Here is a 14,441-nt window from a genome sequence, read left to right as displayed (position 1 = left end):
CGAATAAATGTGAGGGTTTCGTTTTTACGTAATTTGGTCCGTTAACGTAAATTGCTATAACACAGGTAAAACTTGGTTGATAGAAAAACGTAATTTCACCAGCGTTTTGGATATAACTAAATGCTATATAAATCCATATTTCTTGGATTAACCGCATTTGGAGAGAAGAAATTGCTCGGATAGAAATGCCGCTTTCCTCCAGCCGCATCAACGCAACCGTTGATGAATATGTTAGGTTGTCTTTAGACGGTTATACATGTCATATGCCTAAAAAGCCCTCACCATTAACAATAAACATATACGAGAATAGCTTTATGTGTTAACTAGGTGCGCACATAAAGCCAGCCAAACGAATTGGAGACACTTGAAAGTGCTGATCTATTGGGATTTTATGGATCCCTTCAGTTCTATCTCGGGACATTTCAGCTGCAAGATAGGACATTTGCTTACATTGAGGGGCCGTTTTCATGATTGACAACATTCCGCGTAGTGCCCGAGGGGGCAGTCAGAAGGGTGCGTCTTACCATTGCGATGAGCTGAATCTGCATCCTGACAGGTCCAGTATAATGCATCAGATGCAAAAGCTATTTGTAACAATAAATGCAAATTTTCAGTCAGCCCTAGCATAAAACATGGCATGGGTTAGCGTTGTAAGTGCATTATGATTTCATAGGCATAGGAGAATGATGGCCCTATAAATACGGTGAGACTGTTTCGGTATCGCAAAACAACTCTTGAATATTCGTCAAGTAAAAGCAATTCCCTGCCCTCGAAACATTTTTATGCGCCTCTGCTACTCATCTCAGCAGCTGATTCGGGATTTACTGGCAAAAAAGCGTTATTTCCCGAGGGTAATGGCGTTCCGTTCCACGGGTCGCTGCCCTGCGAGGACCAAATGCAAATTAACTGCTATACGACGGGCCCGTAAATCCAGCCTCCGGTGTAAATTGTCCCATGCCACCGTTTATTCTGAATGGGGAGCAGCGGCCGGCAGGGGTCCTCCGGAACAGGAGGTCGGGCGGCGGGCCGCTGAATTCAGTCTGTGACAGCTCCGGTCCTGTCACCCCGACACCCCGGGGTGCTCCAGCCACCGCCGGGGCGGGGTGGGAGGTATAGGACGCAGTGTCAGGGAGAGGAAGGACATCAGGGGGACATCAGGCGGGGTAGGGAGAACACACGACCTGCCCAACCGCAGATCATGTTCCGATCTCTGTCTCTGCGCGACTGCCGCCGACCTCCCTCACCAGTCTCTGCACTGCCATCGCCAGCGTCGCCGGTCGGTCGGCGGGCCAGATTGGACCTGAATGGGTGCCGAGAGTACGGCATTATGATAATAGCACATCGACCGGCCACAATACTGGCGTCCCGCCGCGCGCTGAGGAGCAAGACAAACCCGGCGCGGGCGTGATTACCGCCGCGCGCCGCGATCGCCGCCGCAATTGCGAGCGCGCCTTTGGCCGGCCCCGTCCGTATTGTCCGAACAACCATTGTGTAGAACAAAACCGGCGCCGTTTTAGGGGACCGAATTGGGGAACTGGTGAATGGCATCAAATTGTTGAGGCTTAGATCGGATTTGGAGGACGCTCTCTGGAGGGTGGCTCTTGTTGTCAGCGGCTGTAAACAGCGGTGGTTAGCGGCTCATCCCCGCAGTCAACACTCAATGGGATGGCAAGGTCGGCAAAACCAACATCTCAGTGAATGGAAACATCATTATGTGCCCACTTCGGCATTAATTTCGAAGTGAAGCATCCTCAATGGGATTTCCTATGAAATGATCAACATGGTGATTTACCTCCAAACGAAATGAAACGGAGGAATGCATATTTGTAATGCACAGGATTATGTATATCAAACTATATAACCGTGTCAGCCAAAATTTGCCGAGTCGAGACGCCGTTGTTTATTACTGCCGAGGTAACCACATGTTTTAGGATTCTCTCCTAGAGAGATCACTCTGGGTCACGCTGAAAAACAAGAAGTCCCCCACAGGCCATATGTAGATGACCATAAGTGGATCACAAGTCATCCTCAGAGAGGCTTAGGTCAATATCAGGGTCAAAAGTCGCTCTCAATCAATAATCGCCTATTAAAAGAACAATAGTCTCTCTGAGTGTCAATGGTCATTGGGTCACTCTGTGCCTAAGAAAGCCTCTGATCGTTCTCGGAGTCGGCGGCCAATGGCGGCAGGCTCTCAGTGACCTCCCCGGGGGACGGCGGCCACTCTCACAGGGCCGGCCGGCTCTCAGCCGCCGCTCGCGCAGGGCCATCGCCGTCGATGGTGTGTCGCCAGCGACGATCGAGTGTCGGCGTCGCGAGCGATGAATCGACTGGGCGCCGACGGCCCGGCGGCCGGCCGTCCCCCGGGACGGTAACTGATTGCGGCCTCCCGGAGACGTCGGCTCGAGCTGGGACCGATCACAGAGAGCCGCGGCGACTCACAGCGCGACCTCGGCCCACTGACGAGCCGGCTCAGACAGCTAATCGGAAAACCGTCCGGATTCCAGTCAGGGCGATCGCCGAATCACAGCCGGCGGCACGTGGTACAAACATTGGAAACATTTCCACTCTCAGAGGTATATATTTGTGTTTGTCGGCGCAGTTCAGTAGTTTCTCCAGAGTTTCTTGCCGACTTCGAAGCGCGATCGACCGAGTGCGCCACCCCAGCCGTGACTGCGTGACCGCCCAGCTATTGGACCTGCATTCTTTATGTGGCGCCCGCGGAGAGTGCGCCCCATGCGACGGACGAGGTGAAGGGACCGAGGGGGCTCTAGATTTGCTCTAGACTGCGAACTCGGCTCCACGGGCCGGCCAGCTCCCTCAGCTGCGCGTCTGGCCCCGCGACGCCCGCTGGGCACTCCGTCCGTCTGCCGGCTCCGGTGTCAGCCTGGGGCGCCGCGCCCGCTCCGACTCCCCAGCGGAGACGGAGGTGAACGGCGCACGAACGGCTCTCCCTCGCCCTTCGCCGTCTCCCCGGGGAGACGAGCCACACCGTTAGCGGGCACTGCCGGAGAGAGCGCACCTCCGCTCTGGGACGACGCGCGTCTTTATTGGCGTTTAGCAATTTATGTTTCGTCGTCGGGCTGCGCGGACAATGAGCGCTGCCCCCCGCGCGCCGACGTGAAAAGGGAGCGGCGCGCGCGAGATTGGAGACGGGGAATCGGAGATGTGCTCGGAGCGGCGGGGGAGCGGCGCGCAATGAGACGGTAATCAATCTGGAGAGGCGAGCACCGCAGACAAACGGCCGGCGCCGGAGACAAACGAGACACGCCGGCCCGAGCGGAGACCGACCGACCGCGCTCGAACCATCCGCGCTCGGATCGACCAGTGACCAGTGCGCTGTCCAGACGGCCGGCGATTAATTCGGCACAGCGCGAGCGGTTCGGTCCTATTCACACTTCTGCAACACACGGCGAGTCTGATAGAGCGGTGCTGTTGAACGTTGAGCGAGCTCGCTCGTTTCCCCCGATCTCGAATGAGGTTACGCGAGTGCACAGGCCGATGGTTAGGGAGATAGGCCAACTTTGCAAGAAAACGATGTAGTTGGGCTGCGATAATCAGCACCTCCACTAATGTTCTAAATTAAGGGAAAGGGTTTGCGAAAGTAGTGTAGTGCTAAACAGAGCAAGGCGAATCATCGATCAGTAGCAGATCAGTATCAGATTAGTAATTTTGTATTCCTGTTACGCGAAACCGAAGGCATAATTATTTATTGAGTCGCTGTACGTACGTCCCAAAGACCAACCATCCCAGCCTGGTCTTTTTGTTGGAATTGCGGGAAGAAGACCCAATCGGTCGTCCATATCAAGTATCAACCCTAAATCCACAAGCAACCTTTGCCGCTTGACATCACTGTCGGCTAACCACCGCCGCCGCCTCTGTCGCTGCCAGCTCTACAGCAACCTCTGACCTGTCTACCCGTGCTCTTGTCGCTGCCACCGCCTCTAACCTGTATACCCGTGCTCTTGTCGCTGCCACCGCCTCTGACTTGTCTACCCGTGCCGTGTCGTCGTCACCGCCTCTGACCTGTCTACCCGTGCTTTTGTCGCTGCCACCGCCTCTGACCTGTCTACCCGTGCTTTTGTCGCTGCCACCGCCTCTGACTTGTCTACCCGTGCTTTTGTCGCTGCCATCGCCTCTGACCTGTCTACCCGTGCTGTTGTCGCTGCCACCGCCTCTGACCTGTCTAACCGTGCTCTTGTCGCTGCCACCGCCTCTGACCTGTCTACCCGTGCTTTTGTCGCTGCCACCGCCTCTGACCTGTCTACCCGTGCCGTGTCGTCGTCACCGCCTCTGACCTGTCTACCCGTGCCGTGTCGTCGTCACCGCCTCTGACCTGTCTACCCGTGCTTTTGTCGCTGCCACCGCCTCTGACCTGTCTACCCGTGCCGTGTCGTCGTCACCGCCTCTGACCTGTCTACCCGTGCTTTTGTCGCTGCCACCGCCTCTGACCTGTCTACCCGTGCTTTTGTCGCTGCCACCGCCTCTGACTTGTCTACCCGTGCTTTTGTCGCTGCCATCGCCTCTGACCTGTCTACCCGTGCTGTTGTCGCTGCCACCGCCTCTGACCTGTCTAACCGTGCTCTTGTCGCTGCCACCGCCTCTGACCTGTCTACCCGTGCTTTTGTCGCTGCCACCGCCTCTGACCTGTCTACCCGTGCCGTGTCGTCGTCACCGCCTCTGACCTGTCTACCCGTGCTTTTGTCGCTGCCACCGCCTCTGACCTGTCTACCCGTGCCGTGTCGTCGTCACCGCCTCTGACCTGTCTACCCGTGCTTTTGTCGCTGCCACCGCCTCTGACCTGTCTACCCGTGCTTTTGTCGCTGCCACCGCCTCTGACCTGTCTACCCGTGCTTTTGTCGCTGCCACCGCCTCTGACCTGTCTACCCGTGCCGTGTCGTCGTCACCGCCTCTGACCTGTCTACCCGTGCTGCTGACGCTGCCCGTGTCGACGGCAATTAGCCCGATCAGGCCGCCTGAATAAGTAAACGGCATTGTGTGTGTGTGTATCCCGTCCTCCGGGAGCAGTGTGCGCCAGGGCAGGAGAGACGCGACGATTAGAAGAGGCACGACGGCGGGAGGGACGTGAGGGACGCGACGATTAGAAGAGGCACGACGGTGGGAGAGAGATGCGAATGTTAGAGAGATGCGGATGTGAGAAAATCGCGATGGCTAGAGGAGGTTGAGCGCGAGCGTGGCGAGGGGAGAAATAAGACGGCGATGGGAGAAATACGAGTACACACGTAAAGATGTGACGGAGAAATGCAGAATTGCAGATTTGAAAGTGAAGGCGGCATACGAGAACTATTACTCGTACACGTAGAACTATTTCACTTCAACATGCAAGCACGAAAGGTAAATATGTTTGCGAGAGCGAAAGATATGTACTCGTATGTAAATGCTGTCAGCCTGTCAGTACCCAGACAGAATGAAGTACTTAGGCATACATAAGTATGATCTAAAGGTGTCATATTTATGTTTCCCAAATCATTTTCATTGGTAGGATATGAATACCTATTCATCGTTACATCAATAAAGCTCATTAAATACTGAGCATCATCAACAAAACTTCATTTCCCGAATAACTTTGCATCCTGCGGTGCCGCTACCAACAGTTGTCATGGCGGCCTTCTATAAGCGACGCGCTGAGGGAATTCGCATTGCTTAGAGAAACACCTACCAGAGTATAAGAGCTGAGAGAAGGGACAGAACGCTCAGTCGACGGGCGCGGTGGGCGAGCAGCAGATATGAGGCACGAGCTGGGACCGGCGTGAGGGGACAGAACAGAGGAGGCAGGCGGTGATAGATGACCGGACTTATCCTCCTATCACCAGCCGGTATGGGTGTGATCGGTACCGGCTGCGCTCCCACCTGGGACCGGTAACACCTCCGTAGGGTTGGAGAGGGGGGATTGCACCGCCACAGGGTTAGGGGGAGGGAGGCCGGTATCACCTCCACATGGGGCCATGGAGGGGGGCTGGGGAGACCGGTATCGCTTCCACAGGGCTAGTGAGGTCAGTATCACCGCCACAGGGTTAGTGAGATATCACCTGCACACTGCACAGGGTTAGGGGAGGGAGGCCGGTATCGCCTCTACAGGGTTAGGGATGCTATTATAGACCATTGCATAAAAGTGAATATTAAAACTTCAGGGCGGCATTTGCGAAGTTTGTAATGCATTTGCCGTTGTGCACCAATACTTCATGTATAAGAATAAAAAGCGGTATGCTTTCATTAATATATATTGATACGGTTTTCCGTGAGAAGAAACTTAAAGAAATCCAGTGTGTGGGATAATATTGTTCAATAAATTTAGCCAAAAATGTCGGCATATAAATATTAGTGTTAATATGGCAGCGATTGATAATGCTTGGTAAACGGAAGCTAATGAAGATACATTCGATACATCATTTTTAGCGCCGTGGGTAATAACATACCACATCCAAATCCGGCCTCGGAGTTATGCAATGCATATTGCCAGCATATGTATGTTTATCTCTTATGAATGCAGGACATCACTGCAACGCCTGGCATTTTATCTGAGTAACCAAAAAGGGCATTGCTCCACGATTATGTAATAGCATTGTGATTGCTCCTCCTGTTCAGTCGACTCTTCCCTCGAAGTTCGTTCAAGGTTTACTGTAATATTGACTCCCGGATGATTCGGAACTCCGTTCCATGCTTCTATCCTCAGGATACTGAAATCCTTCTCCTCCACACCGCCACCCCCTTCCGGGCTGGACAGGCAACTTTATCTCATGCGGGCTGCTCCCTTGGAGCGGCACCGCTGCTCCCGGGGGAGCGCACCCCGTAGCCGGGTGCAGTGAGTGCCTTGGGGCTGCAGGCCGCCTGTCTTCGGACGGGCTCAGCCCCGGCGACTCACTAGGATGCCTGCCCAGACCAATGTCTCCCCCTATATCCTATTATCCTCCCGGCTCTGAAATGGTCTTACTGGACCGAAAGGGCCTAACCCAACAAAAATTAAATTTGATTCGGAATCTTCGCGGTATCGGAAGCTGTTCAGGCCCCATCCAATCAACGGATGAACATATTGCAACCTCCGATCGCATGGCGTCGTGGACAGCATTGGTGAATTCTGGTCAGCGCTGAACTTCTCGTCGCTGAGCGGTTGCTTGTGAGCAAGTGAAAGGCATTGCCAGGGTTTCTTTAAATAAGATAGGTATCACGGCAAGTCTTTCTTCGATGAACGTTGTTGGGGGTAAACTTACTGCGAACTGAATCCTCAGAGTGACCTAAGAACTGACCAATAAGTGGGAAACGGAACAACAGGTGCATTTAATATCCATATTTTTCATTTCGATGACACTGGGATCTTTATTACGCCTGTGCCTTTGCATTTCTTTCACTTACGTAATGCTTTATGATTTGTTCACTGTGCCCCCTCGACCAAACGCTTGGCAATCATTTCTGCCTTACGTAATCGCATTTCATTCTCACTCCACTACCACACTTTCTTCTGACTCCCTACTCCACAGTCCACTCCCACGCTCTGTCTCCATCCATTCCCGCCCCTGCTTCACAGCCCCAGTCTCAAATCACCGCGTAAGTGTTTAGTGAAGTGTGACGTCAGAAATAAAACACCATGCCATTTGAAAATCTGCGACGTCACGACCGAACCCTTATTTACGATGCGTCAGAGGGGCCAGCGCCGGTTCCGCGTCGTTACCCCGGCGTGCGTCCATTGATTTTTCTTGTCTGAACGCCCGCTCATAGAGTCTGGCCGCGCCACACCCGCAGATGTCAAATGCCTTTAAATCATGCGCGGGACCGTATGAACGGCAGTGGCGCGAACAAAGGCTCCGGCAGCGTCCCACGATGAAAAGGCAGCTGCCGCCGATCGGCGCAGCGCGAGGGCATTGTCGGAGGCGACTGGCTCCGTTATTCTGTGAAAATCGCCGCCCTCTGCGAGATACGGCCGGCTATAAAGCGCCGTCCAAAACCTATCATCACGATCGGCTGAGTGTCAGCTCTCCCTTTCAAGAGTATCCCGTCACCCACACCTGCCGAAGCCCGGAAGCTGAGCAGGATCTCTCTGTCGATCCCGCTATTGTGACTCAGGATGGCCGGAAAGTCCGCCAGCAGCTGCCCTGACTCGGTGACTCGGGGGTGCGACTCTCAGTTGTCGCCTCACCTCGACAGTGCCCGGACCCGTGTCCTCGCCTCCGTCACCGCTGCCGCCATGAGGAGTCCCACGGCGCCGCCGCTGGCTCTTCTGACGCTGACCTGCGCTGTGCTGGGCGCTCAGGCCAGTGTGGTTGTGTTCCGCGAGAGTGGAGGAGTGCGCTGCGGGACAGGTCACTCCTGTGTATCAGCCCTCGCCTGTCCGGAGATCATCTCTGTCCGCCAGCTGGTGGGGAGGCCCATCTGTGGGTTTAGCGGTCGAATCCCCTTCATCTGCTGCAGGCTGAGGTCGGGTGGCAACGGAACGTCGGGAGACGCGACCTCAGATGAACGGCTGGCTTCCAGTTCTTTAGTCTCTGAAGGACAGCGGTCACCTCCGGATGCTGCTGGGCAACGTTCACCTCTAGCTCCTGATGGTCAGCGGTTGCCAGCACTCCAAGCGGACTCTGACGAACAGCTGAGGCCACCACCGACAGCTGCTGATGGAGCATCTTCATCAGGCCCATCCGATGGATCAAATGATTTGCCGTCCATCAGCTCATCGAAGCTGTCGACTTCAGGTAGAATGAACATCAATGAAGAGGAATTTGACGACCGCGAGCCGACGGCAATGCAAGAAAAATCAGCTCCTCAAGATCCACCCGAAGGTTTCAACTCAGTTCAGACCATCGGACCACAACAAGACCAAGAACCGCCACTGGGGCCGTTCGCTGAAAAGAATGCGTCCACTGAACCGGAGGACGAGGAGGACGCTGAGTGGGACGAAGGGTCGTGTGGACTGGTGTGCACAGCCTCACCTCTGCAGCGGCAACGGAGGGAGATTTCCACTGCTCCACTCCAGCCTGTGAAGGAGGTGATCCCTCCACCGGAAACCGACCGATTTCGGACCGAGGTGGTGCAGGGCAGGGACGTGGACCAGCCCGGTCGCTGGCCCTGGATGGCCGCTGTGGGTCGACAGAGGCCCGGCGACCCCACTCCGACCTGGCTGTGCGGTGGGGCGCTGCTGAGTGCCCGCTGGGTGATCACCGCCGCCCACTGTGTACCCACGGACGAGGTTGCCTCTCTGAGGGTCAGGGTTGGAGAGCTGCGTCTGTCAGCTCCAGCGGCGGTGGAGCGAGGCGTGACGCGCGTGCTGCGTCACCCGGATCAGACAGCCGCGCTGCACGACTTGGCGCTGCTGCGCCTGGATCGCCCCGTCCGCCACTCGGATACTGTGCTTGCCGTGTGTCTGCCGTCTCCCGGAGCGGACTTCAGCGGCTTACCGGTCACCCTCACCGGCTGGGGTCGACTCAGCTTCGGCGGCGCCACGGCCGACGTCCTGCAGGAGGCTCAGCTGCGGGTCACCGACACCACCCAGTGTGAGGCCGCCTACAGTCGCCTGGCCGGCTTCTCCTACAGTTTTCCCGGCGGTTTCAGCGGCTCGGTGCTGTGCGCAGGGGACGGGCCGACGGGTGGAGAGGATGCCTGTCAGGGCGACTCGGGAGGTCCGCTTGTGTACCGCGCCGCTGCCGCCACAGGAGGGGAGGCGCGCTTCATGCTGGTGGGGGTGGTATCCACGGGAATTGGGTGTGGTAATCCGCACTTCCCCGGCCTCTACACCAGCGTGGCCAGTTACGTCCCGTGGATACGAGCCATCGTGTTCGGAGAAGAAGCTGTAGAAAAGTAAGTGATAAATAGACAGTGTAGGAAAAATGCAACAGAACGGTGAGAATCCGTCTTCGTTTGTGATTCAACCGCAGCGAGCAATCGTCGTTTGTGAATGCGCCCGTAGTAAATCATATCCGTATTCAAGATTTTCATTTGAGTTTATGGACTTATTTTTGCATATAAATGCATAGGTAGCCTGGATAATTAAGCCATAAGCGATGAGCTATTATTAGGAACATTATCGATTATCGATGCAGTTGCAGCATGAGCACTTACTTTCAACCTGAACAAAGTTGGCATTTACTAAAAAAAGAAAGATTTTATTTGCCACATATGCTGTTGAATCGGACTTTATTAGCAAAAGTTCGTTTTTCATAAACACGTCATTACTCATTCTTTCCACGCGCAACACCAAATTGACCTGGCGTTCCAAAAATAACGAGGGCAGCATCCAGAATAAAAATGTCGCTTCGCTGTCCCGACACTTCCCTCTTTAATGAAACTCATCACTCCGAACCCTCCGTCCCCCGCATCATCAATCAAAGCCAATATGGTGCTGTCGTGGGATGCGATCTGACGAAGGGCGCGGCCGACCGTCCCAGCAGTCGTTAGAATTCTCGCCAGCTTCTCGGAGAAGCTAACTGACGGAGGTTACAGCCGGCGAGGGGCGCCGGGCCGCCGCCGGAGGCAGGGGGAGCCGCCCCTCGCCGCAGCGGAGGGGAGCGCTGACACCGTGTCCATCTCCGATCCGGTGATCGCCAAAGCCACGGCCGCCGCCCCGCAGTTGATCCAGCTAATGCCCACTGATGCGAGGGGAGGCCGAAATGACGCCTGTGAGGAAGACGGATGCCAAACATACTTGTGTGTGTTTCCTGAGCGTTATCCCAAAAGTCGTTTAGCCTGTCAGCGCGAAAATGCCCTCGATTTGTCAGCAGTTCAATATTCGTATTTGGTCGGCGATATGTATTCAACACAGGCGAACGGGGTGTGGTGCGAACTGCGAGGTCCCTGCTCGGCGCGCCGGGCTGAGCAGGTTCGTAAGACGGCCTCGAGTGCCGGCTCGGGGCACCGAGAGGCAGCCTGCACCGAGGCAGTACTAGGAAGGCAAGGGGACGAACGGGGCGAGGGCGGGGAACGGATGTAAATTTCCGTGTTGTGAGGCTTTTCATCAGCGTCTGCTGTCTACATTGGCATGCATGACAAAGCTCGATTGACGTAGAAGCATGGAAACAATGTGAAGATAAGAGCTTGCCTATCTAAACGTATGCATGGTAGGTATTGACATCAAAAACTTTAATTCACGACATAGGAATGAATTATGTTTTTAATGAACTATGATAATGAACTATGTCGTGATTACAGTTGTTTTTTTATGTCATTGCCATCAATAACGATAACGATCGACGGCATTCTAAGATAATTTCCTCGCAGCGAAAGTGTTTTAGTTGCGATAGCTATATGTGAGGACTGAGGATACACAGGCCACAACTTCAACCCAACGAGTAAACGAGTTGAAGAGCGCGTTGATTTCCGTCGAATACAAAAGCGCTAAACTCGCGGAAGAAGAAGTTCGTGGGCGGCACCATAAAGCCTCTAAATACGTTTCGCGCCGTAGTTAGGTTATCGTTCCCGAGGGAAGAAAACAGGTTGGTTTCGGCAGTGCAGTAGTTCAGCGAGCACTGCCCAGCAAAAACAGACGCCTCGAGCGCTGTATACCGGCGCTGATCAAAGGCGGACTGTGCGTGCGGCATGTTATGGGCGTGCATGATGCGTGACAGTTACAAGCTCAGCGACACTTTGGGCTGACTTGCAGGACAGACCTACATACACGTCCAGAAGAAGTGTGGTTATCCGTTAAATAAAGCAGATAGATAAAGCATTGAGAAGAGTAGTAGAATAATGGCTCTTGCTAATGCAGCAGATCATATGTCTGTTGGCATTGCTTTGGGAAACTTCGTGTAACATCGGCTACTTTGTGACATATAATATATCTAAGCCACACCCATATAAGGCGACGACCGACTCTCATAAAGCCCAGAACGTGAGCAAATGCCTACAACAGCCCACAGAAGTATGAGCTGCTCAGTATGAGCTGCAAGGCAACGTTTCGAACTACAAATGATGAACACTCTGACGTCATAATCTCTGGGGACACTGAGAAGCACTAACAGAGTCTGAACCGCTCTCGATGGACTCAGCCGTTTGGATTACCTCGGAGAATCCTCCGAACTCCTCCGAGGAAGGATCCTCTGAGGACCACAGAAGACGTGCAACTCCTCACTTCCGTCTGTCCAGGGACCGGTCCTCCTTCCGGGAGAGTATCCGGAGCCAGCCGTGAATCCGGACACGGTATCATCAATCCCGGATTAGCCGGGCGGCATGACGGAGACTCCGGACAGTTATGGAGCGCAGGGGGATTGTAAGTTAGTAAATTACACACCGCGCGGTCGGTGGTCGCTCATCGCTGGCCGGTGGGCAGACGTGCCGATCAGGTTAGAAAGTCCAGCTGCCGCCCGCGTCACCGTTGCTCTCCCCGTGAATAGAGGGAGCTAGTGATGACGAACGGGTGATGGGATGTGACAAGTGTGACAGTGGCTCTTTGTGACGACTGTAGGCGACTGAAACGCCCCGCCCAGCCAAACGAAACAGGATTTATTCACTGTTTCATCCTCAAGTCCCCACACGTGCCCCCATACCTAACGGTATTGAGTTTATCTGCTTGAAGCCTTGGCCCAAGTCCTTATATACCTACCGGCCTCAGAGTGGCACAAGTCATAACTAAGTGGTCATCTGACACCGTAGCACATTACTAGGGACCGGTAGATAGCATGAATTTGAGAAGCAAGTCGAGCTTCCCTCATCCTGTCGGTGTTATTTGTACTTCATTCGGGAGAGGGCCAATGACTGCAAAACGCGGGGTTTGCTCCCAAAAAAGAAAGGTTCGAGGATGCAAGGCCACACTGATTATGGTCTGATCCTCTCTATCCTGCCCTTCGTTACAGTCAGATACTATTTGGGTAACGGCGTAGCGCAAATGGAAAAGCCACTGCTGACGGAATAACTTAACCCGCGCCGTGCTGGGGGGGGGGGCGTTTTTACGCCCCCCCCTCAGGTTTTTCGCGAATATCTCAAAAACGGCGGCGCGCAGCGCCGCCGTTTTTGGTACACGTGTTCCTACATCATTTCCGCATATGTTGTGAAAATTTCAGACCTAGGCCGTTCAAGGTCAGGTCACCAGGTCACGTCAAGTGACCTTACCTCAGAAAAAGTTCAAAGGCTCGCTATAGCTACACCGACTGAACGATCACTTTGAAACTTTCAGCGATTGATATGAGTAACAGTATGTATAAAATGTATATCTCGGATTTTTGATATCTGTGACCTAAGGTCAGGTCAATTTTGCGACCTCTCCATTATAAGTCAATGGGAGAAAATTGAAATGCGCCTCTTTTGGACGAATATCGTTCAAAACGCTCTCAAACATCGGTTCATAGGTAAACATGACACACTGAATAGGAAAAATGCACCTGTGACCCCTCTGTGTGCCCCTGAGGTCATCTCAGGTCATGAACGGTCGCCAGCAGTTTTTTGGCTATAACTTTTGATAGAGACGTGCTAGAGCGGTGAAAACACGTCAGATGTGTTCAGCTCGACGATACGGATCGACTGATATGCAACATGACCCTTTTCGGTCAGGTCATGACCTTGACCTGAGGTCAAATTTTCAAAATGACCTTTCAAGGTCAACAAATAGTTCATTCGACGCGTCTCGACGAGAGGAACACGATGCTGGCAAAAGTAATGTCATGGCGCTTATGAGTCAAAAGTTATTGACGAAAAAACGTTTTTCGTAAAAACGGCTATTTTTGGAGTTTTTGCCCTCTGGAGGCTAAACCGTTGACCTGAGGTCAAATCTGAGAACATTACTCAGAAAGGTCTGTAAAAGGGCTATCGAATGCGCTTTTCCGCGGCGCTGTAGCTCTATCGGTTCCCGAGATAGCCGTTGGCAGTTTCCAAAATGTTGAAATAGTCAACATTTTACCTTTGGTGACCTCTGGTGACCTGACCTTTGACCTGACCCAAAAAATGACCGAAGTGTTTTCGTCCTTATTTTTGACGCTCTTTCGATTGCCGCTTACCGCGTGTCGCTACGTGGCCCAGGAGCCGAGTTAGACGGGGGGGCGTGAAAACGCCCCCCCCCAGCACTCGGCGGAAAGTTCAGGCCACCAGCACGGCGCGGGTTAAATTTACAGATCAGCTGAGCCGTCAAAACCGATCAGCTCATACGGAAATCTAATCCACAATCAATGCTGAAATTAATGCTAATCCGAGTCAGCCCGCAGGGGAGGCGGGAGAGAAAACGACTTAATCGCCGGCGGATTAATATTTGAGCACTCGCAGCTGGCTGACTTCCCACCAGTACAATGGCGATGTTTATTTCCATTTAAGCGGTTAGCGTATTGATTTTCGTCTCCCCATAATAGTCATCAATGCGGTACTGCGCTTATACAAACGGTGCCTTGAATGCGCCTACCCAATGCGTTAGAGTTAATTACGTTTACCGTTATCCAAAGCAAGCGTACGTAGTACGTACTAAGCTTAACTTCCAAACTATGCCACTTGTGTCCGAAACAATGCCAAGGTATGACCGGAAC

At 53.6% G+C, this 14,441-nt stretch overlaps 1 protein-coding gene across 1 annotated transcript; it reads left to right on the top strand.

The window, feature by feature from the left end:
• The first annotated feature begins 8,704 nt into the window (after positions 1 to 8,704).
• On the top strand, positions 8,705 to 9,805 carry LOC122377926 (serine protease 33-like). The gene has a single exon (XM_043358537.1). The coding sequence runs from the start codon at positions 8,705 to 8,707 to the stop codon at positions 9,803 to 9,805; it is 1,101 nt and encodes a 366-aa protein (XP_043214472.1).
• Positions 9,806 to 14,441: the final 4,636 nt, after the last annotated feature.

This window comes from Amphibalanus amphitrite, unplaced genomic scaffold (genome assembly GCF_019059575.1).
Source record: "Amphibalanus amphitrite isolate SeventyFive unplaced genomic scaffold, NRLGWU_Aamphi_draft 000053F_arrow, whole genome shotgun sequence".
In the NCBI taxonomy this organism is placed as follows: Eukaryota; Metazoa; Arthropoda; class Thecostraca; order Balanomorpha; family Balanidae; genus Amphibalanus; species Amphibalanus amphitrite.
The sequence above is the reverse complement of the archived record's forward strand: the minus strand, read 5'-3'. Positions and strand labels throughout refer to the sequence as shown.

Excerpts from the sequence above, each read along its gene's own strand:
- LOC122377926 (XM_043358537.1), top strand. The coding sequence starts at position 8,705 with ATGAACATCAATGAAGAGGAATTTGACGACCGCGAGCCGACGGCAATG.